Source organism: Neofelis nebulosa, chromosome 13, assembly GCF_028018385.1.
Source record: "Neofelis nebulosa isolate mNeoNeb1 chromosome 13, mNeoNeb1.pri, whole genome shotgun sequence".
In the NCBI taxonomy this organism is placed as follows: domain Eukaryota; kingdom Metazoa; phylum Chordata; class Mammalia; order Carnivora; family Felidae; genus Neofelis; species Neofelis nebulosa.
Window position 1 is genome coordinate 3,568,365 of NC_080794.1, and position 16,830 is coordinate 3,585,194.

The 16,830-nt window shown below is 50.3% G+C and overlaps 1 protein-coding gene across 8 annotated transcripts in view; it reads right to left on the reverse strand.

The window, feature by feature from the left end:
* SIPA1L2 (signal induced proliferation associated 1 like 2) overlaps positions 1-16,830 on the reverse strand; it is a 225,088-nt gene that overhangs the window by 33,094 nt on the left and 175,164 nt on the right. For 7 of the 8 annotated variants that reach the window (XM_058696155.1, XM_058696160.1, XM_058696159.1 and 4 more), the window contains 5 exons: positions 10,722-10,979; positions 8,894-8,977; positions 6,936-7,036; positions 6,429-6,532; positions 4,009-4,388 (listed from right to left, as the gene is read on the reverse strand). In XM_058696155.1, coding sequence (XP_058552138.1) covers positions 4,009-4,388; positions 6,429-6,532; positions 6,936-7,036; positions 8,894-8,977; positions 10,722-10,979 — 927 coding nt within the window. The remainder of the gene's footprint in view (positions 1-4,008; positions 4,389-6,428; positions 6,533-6,935; positions 7,037-8,893; positions 8,978-10,721; positions 10,980-16,830) is intronic. The other variant, XM_058696156.1, reaches the window with a different exon arrangement.

Sequence of the window (16,830 nt, forward strand, 5' to 3'; positions counted from 1 at the left end):
AAAGTTTTCTCTGAAATGGGTAAATATTCTAGAATGTTGGCAGTAAGCTTTTCATGAATCCTTGCCTTCTAGACTAAAGTTCTTATTTTAGAGTTTCACCCGCCAGATTCCCATCACTGCTACTAAGAGAAGGGTATGAATAATGATATACAAGGGATGCTATGAGCCATTCTGCAGGAGAATCCAGAACATGAAATTATTATTATTTTTTTGCAGTTGACTTATTTCACTCTGCAGAACCTTGGTTAGGCTGATACAAATCCTGCTTTGTGTCCTGAGCTCTTACCTAAGCGCCTTCTCCTGGCAGAAAAAAACGGGTTTGCTGAACCAAAGGTCTGAGCAGCAGAGAAAGCAGGCTGCAACCCCTGGGGTCCCATCTTGGATGACCTCTGCACACCCCTCCCCCCACCTGTTGTTGCCCTGCGCCACGGAAGCTTGTCTTAAAGAGTTTGAAGTCCTCTGTCTCCCTCCGCACAGTCCTGCAATCCTACCACACACACAACTCTGTGCTTCTTTCCTCCCGGACGTCTGCTGGGAAGTTAAGTGTGTGAGCGTTGGCGGGGGGGGGGGGGGGAGGGGGTGGCGGCCGTGCAAAAAAGCAGAACTAGAGTATTAAGTGTGTGCCACGCACTGATCGGGCCTCCTGAAACTGGGAACTGGGAGCAGCTGATCCCAGGTGCACCCTACTTCTCTAGCAGAAATCCCCAGTGCGTTTATGAACTCAATCGGTAAGGGGTTACCCAGCCCTCCTCGTTCGTCTCCCACGTATTCCAAGGCCTACCCTGTGCAAAGCAGTGTAGCGGGTGCTGTGGATACCAAGTGAACGAGGCAGGCCAAGTGCCTTCTGGCCTCCAAACAGGACGTTCCAGTGAGGGGAGGCAGAGCTAAGTTCTTATGCGGGGGGATGCTTAATAGGCCCAAACCATTTCAGCTCTGGGTGAGGGCTAAAAAGAAAGTAAAACACGGGATGGGGTACAGAGGGCATGGGGGCCGGGCTGTGATCTTCGCCAGGTGCTCAGCCCTGGTGTCAGCCCCTGCCCAGGTTTATTCTGCTCTTTCTCCTACGTGGGCTGCTCCCAGTCGTAGCCCAGACCGCCGGGCACTGGGCCTCAGCTCCCAGCCCAAAGAGAACCAGAGGAGAAAGTAGGGGGCTGGTGATTTCATCACCACAGACACACAGGCCCTTTAGGGTTTGCAGAATCGGACAGAGATCTTACTGAGCAAAATTCCTTTTCCTTCCACCCTCGGAGACTTTAAATCTCATTTTAAATATTTGAAACGTGAAATATCAGGGCGCCTGGGTGACTCCCGTCAGTTAAGCGTCCCACTGGCTCAGGTCAGGACCTCACAGTTCTGAGTTCGAGCCCCGCGTCGGGCTCTGTGCTGACGGCTCAGAGCCTACAGCCTGCTTTGGATTCTGTGTCTCCCTCTCTCTCTCGCTCTCTCAAAAATAAACATTAAAATAAATAAGGAAGTGTAAAATATTGATATATTTAATACAAAATTCAAAAACAAAATATATATTTCACATATATATAAAATAACATTTAAAATTTTTAAATATTTTGAATATTTTAAAACCGTCAAAATATTTTAAATCTGATTTTCTCTAGTTCTTCTGCACAGGTCAGAGGACAGACAGGAGGAAGTATTCAAAAGATTCAATTTGCTGACTAAATTTCTTACTAAGCAGAAGCCTACAGTATAAGTTGAAACGTGGCCTCAGAGTCACCGTCAGCGAAGGACCTCGAGAAAAACCCAGCCAGGTGGGAACGGCTCCTAGTCCCTCAACATATATCATTTCCACAACAGCTGTGGACACACTCAGTTTAAAGAGGTAGAAAAAAAGGCAAATCCATCAGAAATTCAATCTTGCACTCTCATATACTTTCTAATAGCCTAACCCACTAAATTGACGGATGGTTCAGGTATTCAACAAAATCTCCTTCAAATCCTATAAATATCCCTACCTCTATTTACAAATGAAGGTGCTCTGAGAAGCAGGTTCCACAGAAATTTTCCTTAATAGTACGACACAGTTCCATCTGCGATGCCAATTACATTTGTCTAACAAGGTATCGCGAAGTCAGCCGTGTCACAAGTCTCGTCAACTCTGAACGAGACATTAGAAGCGGGTGGAATCCCGAGATGATTTCTGTAAGTATGGCCGATTTTCAACTGTCCCTGAAATTAGGATAGGAATAATGCAGGTAACCGAAGTCACTGCTAATACTCCTATATTATTTATTTATTCCTAAACATATTTTAAGTCAAATTAGTAAAGAGAACTGGTAAACAGCGGTAAGAATGTCTATCTTGAAAACAATCTCCACATCCTACGCTCCATCTGCCTCCGTAGAAGAAGACGGAGTATGGGGTGGATGGACAGTTAGGACTCCCCTGCCTGGCATCCGCTCCCCCTTCTACTGGTGTAACAATACCCCGATTTCTTCCGGGGAAGCAGCTGTCTTCACCACCCCTCAGCCGCCTCCTGCCTCAGACAATGGTGCCCCCTACCAGGGTGATGAAAGCCAAGGGAGTGTGAGGAGATACTTGGGGGTGGGGGTGGGGGGGGAGAGTTTCTGCTGAAACTAGACAAGAACCACACTTTCTTCCTGTGGACAAAAGAGCGTGAGCTCGGGGGGCCTACAGGCGACACGGCCAAATTCAGCCAAGAGGATCCCCCCACCATGATTTCGGGGCCTATCACGTCAAGCCTAATGATGGGGGCAGTCCAGTCTTGGGTGGTTATCAAGCGAGCTGCAGCAGCACCTTGACGGTTCTGGACTTTTCTGTTACATGAGCCACAATACTGCCTTTGTTGTGTGAACCGATTAGTAGGGGGGGGGGGTCTTCTTTGACTTGTAACATAAACGCCCTCGAGTGACACACGCGGTAAGTAAGACACCGAGGAAGGTGTTAGCCACAGGACAATAAACGCGGGACCGCAGCAGTGAGTATGTGCGCACACGCGCAAGTTTGACGTAAAGAATTTTCCACGACTTCCGGGGGAGACAGCTGAGATGCTCTGCACGCTGGCACTGAGAACATGACCACGGCTACTCCTGTTTGTGCCCACTGACTGCGTGTGGGGCTGTCCAACGTGGCTCCCAGCTGAGACTCCGTGAGGTCCCCATCCCCTGGCGGTGGCTGTGTGACAAAGGGAGAAGGTCTGGCGGGAGACTGGGGGGAGGGGGAGGGCAGCAGTGGCCTTGAGAAAGGCTCTGGGGGCAAGTCCCACAGTAGCTGGGAGCCGGGTTAGGAAGCCTCGCAGGCCAGAGGGAAATGAGGGTAGCCGGTGTGGTTAAAGTCTGTCCACAGCCACCTCTGAACAAATGGATTTCTCCATCTAGTCTCTGAAGGCAGAAATCACAGACTAGATGGGTTTTTGAAATGTACAGACATACATCTCACACACACGCACGCGCGCACACACACACACACACACACACAGGAGTTTAAAACCACTCGTAACCGTGTGTTAAACATCTACACCTCAGAATAGCATCCTGTTAAATGCAGCTAGTCTTCGTTTAAAAAAACCGAACCAATCATCTGAACGAACTTTCGGACCTCGGGTCCCCCCTTGCGGTAAAGGGGACTCCGGGACACAGCTCAGCGGGCACGGCCTCCATCTAAAGGGAGCTGCGCACAGCCCCCCGAATTACCGTGCGCTGCAGCCTGAGGGCCGCCTCGCTTGCCGCCGCTTCTCCTAAAAGCTTAGGAACAAGCCGAACTGGGAGAGAGGTCAGTGCCTACGGGAGCGAGCAACCGCGCTGTGCAGCCTTCTCTCCGATTCAAAGAGAAGGGTAGCGACACCCCACGCGAGTGACTTCCCGGGGTGCGCATTTCACGGTCGGACCTGAGACGTGAGCCCTTCCTCTGAAGTCACACGGCCGGGCACGCAGGGGGCCGGCCCATGCCCTTCCCATCCCGGGGCCCCTCCCCGCCCCCAGCAGGACCGGGCGGGCCCCCGCCCGTGCCGGCCAGTGGTGCAGGGGCACTGACCTGGAGTGAGACGAGATCTCGCTGAGGTCGCCCACGCTGCCGTCGGCCGCGCTGCCGGCTGGCGCGTAGCCGTGCACCGCGTACATCTTGGCCGCCTCGCCGTCAGGCCCCGGGAGGTCGGCCGGGTCGCCCCACTGTTCGGCGCGGCTGTGGATCACGGCCCTGCCGCCCGCCAGGTGCACGGGGCCCAGGACGGCGGCCGGCATGCAGGGGGCCGTGTCGATGCCACTGTCCGTGGAGGCCCCTTTGATGTAGGTGAGCCCCAGCAGCTCCGGGTCCATCAGGTCCCCGGACCCAAAGTGCTTGTCGTCGCTGTTGCTGGACGTGTTGCTGGACAGCGTGTTGCTGCTGGAGTGACTGGAGCAACTTTTGTCTCCAATCTGGAGAAGAGAGAGAAACGGAGGGGCGTCAGACAGACCCCAGACTCTGCTTCCTTGTGAAACTTCTTCTCGCCCAGACTCACAGAGCTACAGGCCAGAGGATCCCCCCGGGACCCTTTTGACGCGCCCCGCCACGTGAGATGATGAATGGCAGAACTCACTTTTATGGGTTTTTGTTTTGGTTTCTGTGTTTTTAGAATTCACTTTTATTTTTTTATTTTTATTTTTTTTTAATTTTGTTTTTTAATCTTTATTATTTATTTTTGAGAGAGAGAAGAGAGAGAGATAGAGTCTGAGCAGGGGAGGAGCAGAGAGAAAGGGAGACACAGAATCCGAAGCAGGCTCCAGGCTGGTAGCACCGAGCCCGATGTGGAGCTTGAACCCACGAACCGTGAGATCGTGACCTGAGCCGAAGTCGGGTGCTTAACCCACTGAACCACCCAGGCACCCCTAGAATTCACTTTTAAAAACTCTCCTGGTTTTATGCACAAGTCCCAGACTCCTAATCCGGCTCATAACTCATCTTAAGTTAAATGGGAATCTCCTCAAGCCTTTGTTCGATTCTTCGTGCGTGAAGCATGAAGTGTTGCCGCGGTGTCACCAACCGGAAAATAATCAACAAACGTTACACAAACCGGGGAGGCGCATGGAAAATTAGCACAAAGAGGGGAGCAGTCTTTTACCAAGAAAGCTCTCCTGTGACAAATTGCAGTGCCAGCCCCGGGTTCGGGCACAAGACCCGGGTTTGAATCACAGCGGTGGGATGGTGTCCAGTCACTCAGCCCCTCCCTGTGCTCACAATACTGAGCTCCGATGATTAATGCGCGGGCCCAGTGAGATAATGCACGGCCGCACGCTGCCACCGCGAAGCGCAATCTAATACAAGTGACTTCTCTGAGGGAGCCGGAGTCACCGTATGCCCCCGGTGCTAATGAGAAGGGGCTCTCCTTGCAGTCTCTGGAAGACACAAAGCAAAGAGAGCATCTGACTCAGGGAATCATACCGACTGGCTTCTCTTCAGAGCCTGGGAAAACGGACAAGGCCTGAAGCAGGAGCCAAGGGCTGGGATCATGAGGCCAAGTCATGCCCTGATCTACCTTTAAGAGGTTTGGCCTTTTCTCCTTCCTGCCGTCCGTCAGATCCTTAAGCACAGCCCCCTGACCTTTTTAGCACACACTGCCGTTCTCACGTCTACTCCTACCCCTGCCTTCCTAAAGGGGTCTTACACCACCGTCAGAGATTTGTCAAGGTGGAATTCAACGGCTACTGTGAGGCTGGCTCAAGACAAGGCCCTGACATCGCTAAGGGAAGGACGGTCCCATGGGTTCCCCGGGGGCACTCGGCTGTAGAGCTCGCCAGTGACTCCTGAACAAAGAGGGAAAAAGCAGCTCAGGTCAGGAAATGATAAAATTTCTTCACCTGCGAGCTCTCAAAACTAAGCTAGTTTCAAATGTTGGTTTTTTTTGGCCAATGGCCAACAGGTCACGTTTTCGCATGTGACAGGAAGTTCTGCCTCACTGAGCTACGGCCGCCTGAATGGAACGGCATGTGCTAATGCATGGAACGGCATGTGCCAATGCCCGGGAGCCCATGCCGGGCGCTCTGGAGCACTACCTGTCAGTCCTTGCTGCTGACCGCTAGTCAGCGGCCACGAGTAGTACCATGAATCATTACGCGGCCAGCTATGGGCAGGGTATGCTGCTTTGCACTTTCTGGCACCGCCCACAAGGGCGTAAACCGTTGACCATAAAAACAGGACTGTGGTTTAGTAACCGCGATGCCGGATGTCATGGATCGGAAGGCTGGAGGACATAGTCTTGGCTTTGCCAGTAATTTCCCGTGTGGCCTTTCTCTGAGGTTCTTTAGAAATCAACGAGGGAAAAGAAAATGTAACTTAATGTATAGATTTGTCTTCACCTCGCCTCCAAGAGACCTGGGAGGTAGACGACCTGCGACCGGGTCCTCGGATTCTCACGCGACGTGTGCGGAGATGCATGAGGCCGGCCACGTGAGAGGGGCGTTTACGGACGAAGGACTTACGTGGGAAAGCTTGTTGGGGGAATCTTTGCAACTTGAATCTTTCTGCAGGGCTCTTTCCTTATAGGAACTCAGGACTTTGGAGGGTGGGCCATGCCATTTGGTTTCTATCGCATAAAGAGAGAAGAAGAGGAGAATATCTGGTTTTTAGTGTTAACGAGACAGCAAAGCCACACAGAAGCCGAACAAAATGGTGTGGAGACAACGAGCGGGACTGTGGTTCTAGACCCTTCTGGTCTCCCCAACGGATACACCCCCAGGGTGGGCGGGACCACCACCAGAAGGTCAATGTTCCGTTGCCACAGGCACCACAAGCACAACCACCCAGGACGAGGTGCCCCGTGGCGTCGGAAGACCCCGCCGACCACACGGGCTTGCTCCCACGACAGTGCTCACCCAGTGGGCGGAGCCAACGGACGAACAAACAAGTAAACAAGTGACAGGAGGAAGGAGGGAAGGGGGTTGAAGAGCACGGAGGAAGGCCAGTTTACCAGCCGGCTTTCTCATTACCCAGATGCCTGCTTCCTTCCAGCACCTCCTCCCGCTCCCTGGCTCCTTCACACTCCAAAGGGCCCGCGCCCTGGTGCTCGAGCAGCAGGGGAGACTGGCACCTGCAAAGACCACAGAGCTGAGTGGCCGGCCGGCCGGGCATCCGCGGACACATCCCCTGGGGGTGCTGCTCCGGAATGGGGGCGCGGGGGGGAGCCCTCAGCAGAAGTCGTGTGCCGGCCCAGCCCTGCCAGGAGTGCTTCAAGCGGCTGTAATCGGGGACCCTGTGGTGTCACTGCCGGCTCAACAGAGGCGCCTGGATGACAGCCATTTACCGACAAGAAAGGGCTGCCCATGCCAGGAGGTGGGAGGGCTGTCCAGGGTCAGAAAACCTGTCCCCAGTAAGCCAAGGAGGAGCTCACTGCTTCTGTTTCGTTTTGTTCCGCTTTCCTTCCTGCTGAGAATACATGGAACCGATACTTCTTTATATTAATGTTTTTAAGGACAAGAAAGTAAGACTGTTTCACTCTAGACTACATCTCTGGACTCTGTGGTATGAAAACCCCAAAGAGGGCAACATAATTCTACAAAAGAAATGAAGGACGGGAAACTTCTTCCTGTTACAAAACGATTCTTACTTACAGAATCTGGTTACAAACATCGACTGCTAAGCCTAAACCAAAGGGATCCAGGGAGAGACATTTCCCTCTGCTTCTGTGAGAGCAGTAACGAAGTTGCTGTTCCCCCAGCAAGACCCTTCTCGACCCTTCTCTGCCCTGGCGGTTCTCTCCTCTCCAGACTCAACTGCAAAACAGTACGTGGCATGGGGCGCCTGGGTGGCTCAGTCGGTCGAGCGCCCGACGTCGGCTCAGGTCGTGATCTCACGGCTCGTGGGTTCGAGCCCCGTGTCAGGCTCTGTGCTGACAGCTCAGAGCCTGGAGCCTGCTTCGGATTCTGTGCCTCCCTCTCTCTCTGCCCCTAACCCACTCGCATTCTGTCTCTCTCTCTCTCTCTCTCTCTCAAAAATAAACATTAAAAAATAAAATAAATAAAACAAACAAACAGTACGTGCAAAAGATGCTGTCAGGAACACCACCCTCACCCTTTTCGTCCCTGACTTTGCTGGATGTTTCTCCTGGGTTTCTGTATCTGTCAGTTCAGCAGACCTCGGGCATCCTTGGGCTCGACCTGACCTGCCGGCTCTTGGACACCACACACACACACACACACACACACACACACACACACACACGGACCGGGGACGGTCCTCAGCTGCGTGTGTGAGCAGCCCCCCCCCACCCCACCCCCGCCCCGCTGTTCTCAAACAGGAGGCAGGAAAAGACGGCCAAGCGCTCTACCTGCCTTCTCTGATGTCGGGCTGTGCTTCAGAGAAAAAGCACTTCCAAGAGAGGCTGTGAATTTGCTCCTCGTCAGCAACTTAAGTGAGGGGAAAACTCCCGAGGGCCACTGCCTAGAGAGTCCCCTAACCCTTCATTTTCAAAAAGACTTTCCTTATTAAGACGAAAAAACACACAGGCTCAGAATATGGATGAATGAGCTCAGCGTACATAGACATGACGAGCTGCTTGGCCTGGACGAGTGACTTATGACAAGCCTGCCTGGCTTTTTTTTTTTTTTTTTAATTTTTTTTCAACGTTTTTTATTTATTTTTGGGACAGAGAGAGACAGAGCATGAACGGGGGAGGGGCAGAGAGAGAGGGAGACACAGAATCGGAAACAGGCTCCAGGCTCCGAGCCATCAGCCCAGAGCCTGACGCGGGGCTCGAACTCACGGACCGCGAGATCGTGACCTGGCTGAAGTCGGACGTTTAACCGACTGCGCCACCCAGGCGCCCCTGCCTGGCTTTTTTATACCCCCCCAAGTGGCCTCACGTACAGCAGGCACTCAGTACACGCTTCAGTGAGTTACTGACCAGGTCCCGCCCAGGGGCCAGCAAGGAGGTAAGACTGAGCAGTACCCGTCATATGTCGCCTGCGGTCTCCAGGGTCCGCTGCCACCAGGCCCGGGGTCGCTGGAGGAGGACTGGTTGCTGGGCGAACTTCTAGAACAGGAACTAGAATTATTAACGGGGCACCAAGGAGCCTGCACAGCGGCCAACGTGGCAACCAGGCCCAGTTTGTTTTACAAATAAACTCATCTTACGATGACAGAGAAAAGGAAGAAATTTGCATCGCAGCGTGAAACAGAATAAACCACTGGCAAATACACCAGGAATGTGGGGGGGGGGGGGGGGCAGAGACATTAGGTGGCCATTTATCACAGGAAGGAGATGTGGCAGGAATAAGCCTTCACCATCTGAAGGCTTAAAGTGCAGAGAATGATTCCGGTGAAATATGGCAGGACAGCACACGAACCCCCAAGAATACAGAATTATGAAAACATTACTACCACTTGTTCTGTAAAGCTTCATGCAAGGCACGTTTGGGTCCTATATTTGCAATCTATGCGGAGGGAAAACCCTAAATTGGTCAAAACCGTTTATTTTCATACATCTGTTGAATGCAATCCTATTTATTTCAGATACACAAAAATAAGTATGACCCTTGAGAACTCACTTGATAAAGATGTGCTTGCCAGGTTTCCGTTTTGTTGAACTCTCCAGGTTTTTTCCCTATAATTTGCTACATTCTGCATTAAAAAGGGAGGCTCTGGAGACCCCGTCCCTCCCACATGCTGCCCTTTTACCTGGGCTACCCACGTGCACTTCTTTGAATATGGCGAGTTTATAAACTCAGCAGACATCCGAGCGAGGAGGCCCAGAGCCAAGATAATTTAATGCCAAATTAAAGGCACATCGTTCCTGCATTCAACCTATAAAGAATAAACTGGGGAAAGACCTCATGTTTTAATCTAATTGTCATTAATACCTGTATAGGCTTACTACGTGCCAGGAATGGTTCTAAGCGGTTTGCACGTATTGACTGATTCAATCCTCATAATGCCCTGAAGAGGTCCTCTCTTATTACTAGGTTTATTTTTCAGATGAGGAAATCGGAGTGGGGAGAGGGTGAGCAGCCCGGCTCAGCATCCTTGTTCCCAGCGCTCTAATAGATACCAGAGCCCCACCAGCCACTCTGCACAAACTACGGCCTCTCCATGGCCCGTAAGTTACGAGAAAACGAAAACTAAAGCAGGAGAAATCAACTGCTTTAACCACAAAAAGCCAAATTTACCATTTTGTTCCCTTAAAACTACCTAACGCGAACTATGCACCTAAGAATTCTCACCAGCTTCTAAAGCCAACTTTTAAACAAGCGCATTCTGTCATTGAAAAATTAACTTGAAGTTTAACTCAACTTGCTTAAAATAAGAGGAACAAAGCGAAGATGCGCTAAGGACCTTGGGACCTCTTAAAATACTACACTTAAAATACTACATTAGGAAGATGGGATTCGGTCCCCGAGTCTGCAGTTTTATTTATACTTAAAACTGCCTGCGCTCATCTAGAGGTTCCTGGGAATGCCTTCTCAGTTATCGTGCCTCGGAAGGTTTTAGGGAGCAAGGTGACCAGACCAGGAGGACCAGGACGGAGAGAAAGTCGCCGCCCTGGTGGGCGCATCCGGAACAGAACCTGCGTGCCACCGGCACCAGTGCTGGGCGAGGGGCGGGGACAGATCCCAGGCACCACCCCATCCGGGGCCCGCCCTGCCGCCTGCCTGGCCTGCTTGTTCAGAACAGGCCGACCCAGAACCCGTCAAGCCAAAGCCGAAGTGCCTCCCTGTAAGGTCAAGTTCCAGCCCCAGGGTTTGATAAGCCCGTCCCTGGGGAAAGGGCATCGGCATTACCTCGTGCCGTCCGGCAGCTTCCGGTCGAAGGAGGTGCTCCGGGGAATGGCAGCCTGGGCCTGCTGTAGCGGCTGCTGGCACTGCAGGCGGTCGGGCGTGCCGGGCACCGGGGACGCCCTGGACAGCGGCTGCAGGGCGGGCGTGGGCACGCGGTGCCACGTGGTGTTCCTCCGGAAGGGCGTTTTGTACTCGCAGGGGGTGCCTTCACTGTCCAGTTTGTACTCCACCATGGGGATCCGGCAGAGCTCCGAACACCCTCTGTGGGGCCGAGAAGAGCGGATGAGTAGGGCGGGAGGCTGGGCGCCGAGCCATCAGCACGGCTGCCCGCGGCTCGCAGAGACCGGAGGAGAGCCACGCACCCTAAGGAGTATCCCTGGCTTCTGGTGCCTCTGTTTATGCTCCAGGATGTACCAGTAGGATCTGGCATCGCGCTGGCGGCTCTGGTTTATTGTCAGATACGGCTGTAGGCATTTCACGCGTATACCCTCTCTACGTCTTTCACAAACTTCTTAGTCTCGAACGTATCTTTAACCAATTTGCACACGTGACATCGTGCACAGTGAACACAGGCAATAAACAAACTTTAACAGATAAAAAATGCCTCCTATACCATCTGAACAGGTTCAAGAGAAGTACAGTTATATAACCGGGAATTAGTCGCATGTCACTTCTTCTATGGAGTCTGAGAACAGTGGAAAATAAAATTAGCAAAAGCTGTCACAGTCCAGGGGAAACCCGAGTGCCCATCCCGTCACAGTGTGGGTCTGAGTTACCACAGTCACTCTCTTAAACTAGCGCTACAGCTTCCAGAACGTCGTCTCCTGGAATGCTCTCTCGTGTGCTCAAATGACCAGTCAGGAACCTGTTAGCCTCAAAATATGATTTAAGTGAGACATCTCTCAAGTTTCTCACTAATTACACAGTGCACACAGTACTATTAACTTGACAAAGTTGGCCCGTGAAACCAACTGGCGCCGTTTGGCAAGGACACGGGAAGCCTGGGTAGGTTTCAAATCTGAGCGCTGGTGCCTCTCCCCAGACATTCCAGAGTCAACATAAAAACTTGGTAATATTCACCCCTTGAGAAACCTACTAGGGTAACATGGTTCTTTAAACAGGAGACTTCTATTCTCAGGATGGTAGAAGAACGTTTCAGCCTCTTGTCCAAATCATTATGCAACAACAAAGAGAACAGGAAATAGACACAAACTTGACCATCTACAAAAATTGAGACAACTGAAACTGTAAACTTCAGCAATCAAAGACGAAAGGCCAGTGGAACAGTGCTAAAGGTTTAGTGGAGCAGAGGAAGGCAAAACCCAAAGGTGTGCAGAGGGAAACAAGGAGAGATGAGACCATTCCCCTCGCACAACCCCGAGCAGGTGCAGGGACAGGGAGCATCAGGCAGCACAGGAGGCAGGAGTGAGGGAGAATGCTTAAGAGGTGGGGGTTATTTAGAAGAGTACACAAAAGGAAAGTTTGACACTGGGCGGCTCGGGTCCATTCAGGCGATTACCACCCCTGCCTCTAGGGGGCAGGAACAATGCTCGAGGGACCGCCACCTGACGGGATCCAGACACAGAGGAAAAGCACGGCCGAAAACAAAAGGTTAAGTGAAAGTCTCACTGGAAAATGAGACCTACAGTCATTTCTTCTTACTCCAAACCCAGCTTCATAATGCTGATCACCCCACAAAGGCGGATGAGGATCTCCCTCTAGAGAAAAGACAATGAGATGTATATTAGATATAAGCCACCCAATCACCCTGTGTGAGGCTCACTGACCAACCATATCCTTCAAGAAGGAGGAACTTTTGAAATTTAAAAACATGACAGCTAAAATTCAAAATAAAAAAGTCCACTAAGACAGCTGTAAGGGAAACTGAGGAGCTCTCCCAAAACGTTACTGGAGGGTGAGCATATGAAAATTAAAGTTCATTCCAAAAAGTCTAATAATGTCTACCTAACAGAGGTACCAGAAAGATAAAAGAGAGAGAGAAGGGTGGAGAGGAAATTATTAAGAAACAATATAAGAAAATCTCCAGAACTAAAAGATACATAAAATCAGATTAAAAGGTCCACAGAGTGCTCAGTGCAGTGAGTGAAGAAAGGTCCACGTCAAGAGACATATACGTGCATACATACATAGGTGGGATGGGAAGAAACTTTCGGAGGCGATGGGTATGTTCATGGTATTGATTATGATGATGGTTTGATGGGTGTCTACTTATCTCCAAACTCACTGAGCTATATGTGTTAGATGTACACAGCTTGGTTATGTCCATCATACCTCAATATATATATATATATATATGTATATAATATATATATATTATATATAAAAAAATATATATATATAAAAATAATTATTTTTTCCCCCAGACATCCTCTTGGAACTACAAACCCTTGGGTTACAGAGAAGATCCTGAATTCCTAGGGTGGCGGGGGGGTGGGGGGGGGCAGGAGGTGGGAGAGGGGGGCCGGCCTCACATAGGGGCACAGAACGGCTTTATTTTTCTCAACAGCACAACTGGATGCAAGTTACTTCTCACCCATCAAATCAACAGTACTTGGAGCCTGGGAGGAAGAGACAAGTAGGGATCAAAAACAGTGGCCTGCTTTTTGGCTAGGGAAACCACGTGGATGGTGGCACTACCCTCTGAGGAGAGAAGCAGACTGGACAAGCCATTGGAAAGAGACACTTAACGCCCGTTTTAGTAAACTTCACTTCATATGTTATCCTAACTCTCCTTCTCCCAAAGCAAGATTCACCTCTTACCTGGGCAAGTTTAAATTACTCTGGATTTACTGAATGCATTAGTTAAATTGCTGGTCAAGGACAATAAGTCCAGCTTTACACTGGATTGTCATGGATGGCACTTTCCAAGTGTTTTTCTACTTAACCAGAGGACACATCCCCTTGACTAGTGATTCATCCATACGACCAACAACGTAAGTAGAAATCATAAGGGTGGGATATTATGGTCATACCAAAACATCAAGAAAACCTACTCTTGTCTTCCGCCCTATCTGGTGCTCTAAGCAAGTGACTTGATATTCAGGGATCTCAAAGGGCGCAGTTGTGAATCCTAAAAGGAGGGAGACCTACCCAAGTTAAAGGTCCTGGAGTTAGATCTGAATGAAAGGAACATGGAAGTTTGAGTCTTGTGGACCAAAGGGCAACGTGTATTTCCAGCGCCTTGTTTGGGTTCCAAGTTTCCTGGGCTGACATAAAAGGAAGAAGCAGCAAACAGAAGACAGATGGCTGAGGAGTGTGGACTATTTAATTCACCCTCATAGACTGTAGTCTTTAATAAGACGTTGTAACTTAGCTCGAATCTCTGAGCGAAAACATTACACAAATGCATGCTCATGACTAATATTTTAGAGAGTGCTGACACAAGCGTGTGCAAGCCCATGTGGTGGAGGGGAGATTCGGGGAGGAGTTATTTCACTTCCAGCCTCTTGCATGAAGTCGTATGTAAATGATCTTTTGGATGCTAAAAACTGGCATACTTTTGCCCGAATACAAATCACGTACTTAAACAAATAGCTCTATTTGAAAATCGAAACTGATTCTGTTAGTATGTGACATTTTTCCAGCAACTGCTCTTATAAAACCCTAGGTGTCTGCTTTGTTCACTTCTGAGAGTAAGACAGCAAGTAAATACCGCTAATTTTACCATATTATCAGACCTAGTCCAATGCAGTTCTGCTGTCTATATAAAAGAAATGTCTGGGGGCACCTGGGTGGTTCGGTTGGTTGAGCGTCCGACTTCGGATCGGGTCATGATCTCACAGTTTGTGAGTTTGGGCCCCACATCGGGCTTTGTGCTGACAGCCGGGAGCCTGGAGCCTGCTTTGGATTCGGTGTCTCCCTCTCTCTCTGCCCCTCCCCCACTCTCACTCTGTCTCTCTCTCTCAAAAATAATAAACGTTAAAAAAATAAAATAAAATAAAAGGAATGTCTGGAAGGACATGTATAGAAAATTCAACCAATTTTTAGGGACGTGCAAGAGGGCTCGATTAAGAATTGCCAGTTGGCTACAGCTGCTGCTGCGGGGAACACGGGAATGTCATCCGCACCTGCACCTGTCTCTGCACGCGTTCCTTTTGCCTCCGTGGGGAGACAGCGTGGGAAACCACGCGAGACATCCCCGCCCCTCTATAGCATCAAGCCTGGTGCTGCCATGAAGGGGCACACAGCAAGTATTTCTAGCCATTAAGAAAAGACCGCCGGAGACCCAAACCGACCAAAGGCGAAAAGACCTCGCACAAAACAGACATTCCCCAAAAAGTGAGCCGTTAGTCTTGTGCGTAAGTTTTTTTTTTTTTTTTTTAATTTAACCAAACACAGATCTTGAGCTTTCCTGCATGAGGGCATACATTTGGAGCCCTCCGATAAATGCCTTCGACGCACTTTTGACACGCACCAAATCAAGTCCACGGATGTGAAGTGCATTTCTAGCTCCTGGCACGCTTTTCACAGTCTGCTCGTGAAAAAGAAGGCACTCGAAGATGTTAGAGAAGGCTGATTTCCTCGTTCAGTCACTTACAAATGTACACGTCACCTGATTCTGCTTCTAATTAACATGCCGGGTAGAGATCAACACGCGCTCCGCTTCAGGGTCAAAAATAAATATAATTTTTGACACTGTTTGTCTAGCCAGTAACTTTTCTCCACTTCTAATATTGCTCTGTAGTATACCGAGGAAGGCAAAACGTTCTTTATACCAAAGTGGCCATAAAAACCGTGCTCGTTGAAAATGCGATACTACAAAACCGTAAAGGTGACAAGCGGTTCCATTCCTGGAGCCCTCAGAGGATCTCACATTTTACTGCTTCCCTCTGAAAAACGCTACTTGTCCTTCTGAACCTGGCATGGCGGTGACTTCCGGGGATGGCTTATTCCGGGGCAAGGGACGCCCGCTGACTTCCTTCTCTCCACCCCCATTAGCGCTCTCCCTGCTTCCTGCCCCCTGAAGCGGTTTCCTAGCAGCAGGATTTGGGATCAACAGCCACTACCCGGCTTCTGGGCATGGCCGGCACAGGGGTGGCACCCACTCGGGGTCACCTGCACTGCCAGGCACTGCCTTTGTGCACCCTAACTTCCCACACACCCCGCAAGGCCCCCAAGCTGGCACCCATTCACGCAAACTGACTCCTTTCAAATGCCACCCCCCGTTTCCTGGAATAACACTCCGTGTGTCACCGGTCATCTGCAGAACCGGCACTGGCCAGGATCGCCTCCACCTTCAAGCCTGACTGTCGGGGCCATCTCGGATGGCTCTGGCCAGCCAGGCCACGGCACGGTCTTCTCCACCTGTCTCCAGCAGGAAGCCTCTCATCGAATCACGCTGTTCTCCATGAAAGACACAGCTTGGGCTCTTGGCTTAAAACCCAAAGCTGTCAATGTGTAGCTTGGAGACAACCCAGTATCTGTGGACCCACGTTAAATTTTAGGAGGTACGGAAGCTTCCTGAAGTGCTGGCCTCCCAAGAAAGAAGTTAGTTTCAAACACACACCATTAGTTTTTCCTTCTATAAAAGTGAAGAAGCTAATATTAAGCAGCGAAAGGCACATAAATGTTCATGAAGGTTCGTTCTGGATAATGTACAGATTTACAGAAATTTGGAATCGCAAAGCGTATACAACAATCAGAATTGCAGAACGTTTTAGGGCTGCACAATTCCTTTGGGGTACCTACATTCACTTCGAGAACAATAATATGTCGTGATCCCGTTCCTTTACTCTTTCCATCTTCATGAAAGTCGGCCACGTGAGTTTATGCCGCTTCAAAACTAAGGGGGAGGGGTTCTAGGGATGATTCACAGGGAGAATACTTCTGAAGAGTAGTGAAATGAAACCAAACACCTAGAACACTTAAAGAAACAAGTTATAGTCCTAAAAAAAAAGGGGGGGGGGGAGGGGCGGTTGGCTAAGTCAGCGGGACCTGCACCTGGTAAACCATGGACCGCCAGCCACGGCTTAATCACATAATTGTAACTTGCATTTACTGAACTCTGAGACTGCCTTTTGGTTTTATTTTTCTTGGCTGCATCACAGAGAACCTTTAACTGAACCCAATAATCTACCAGAAAGCCTTACAA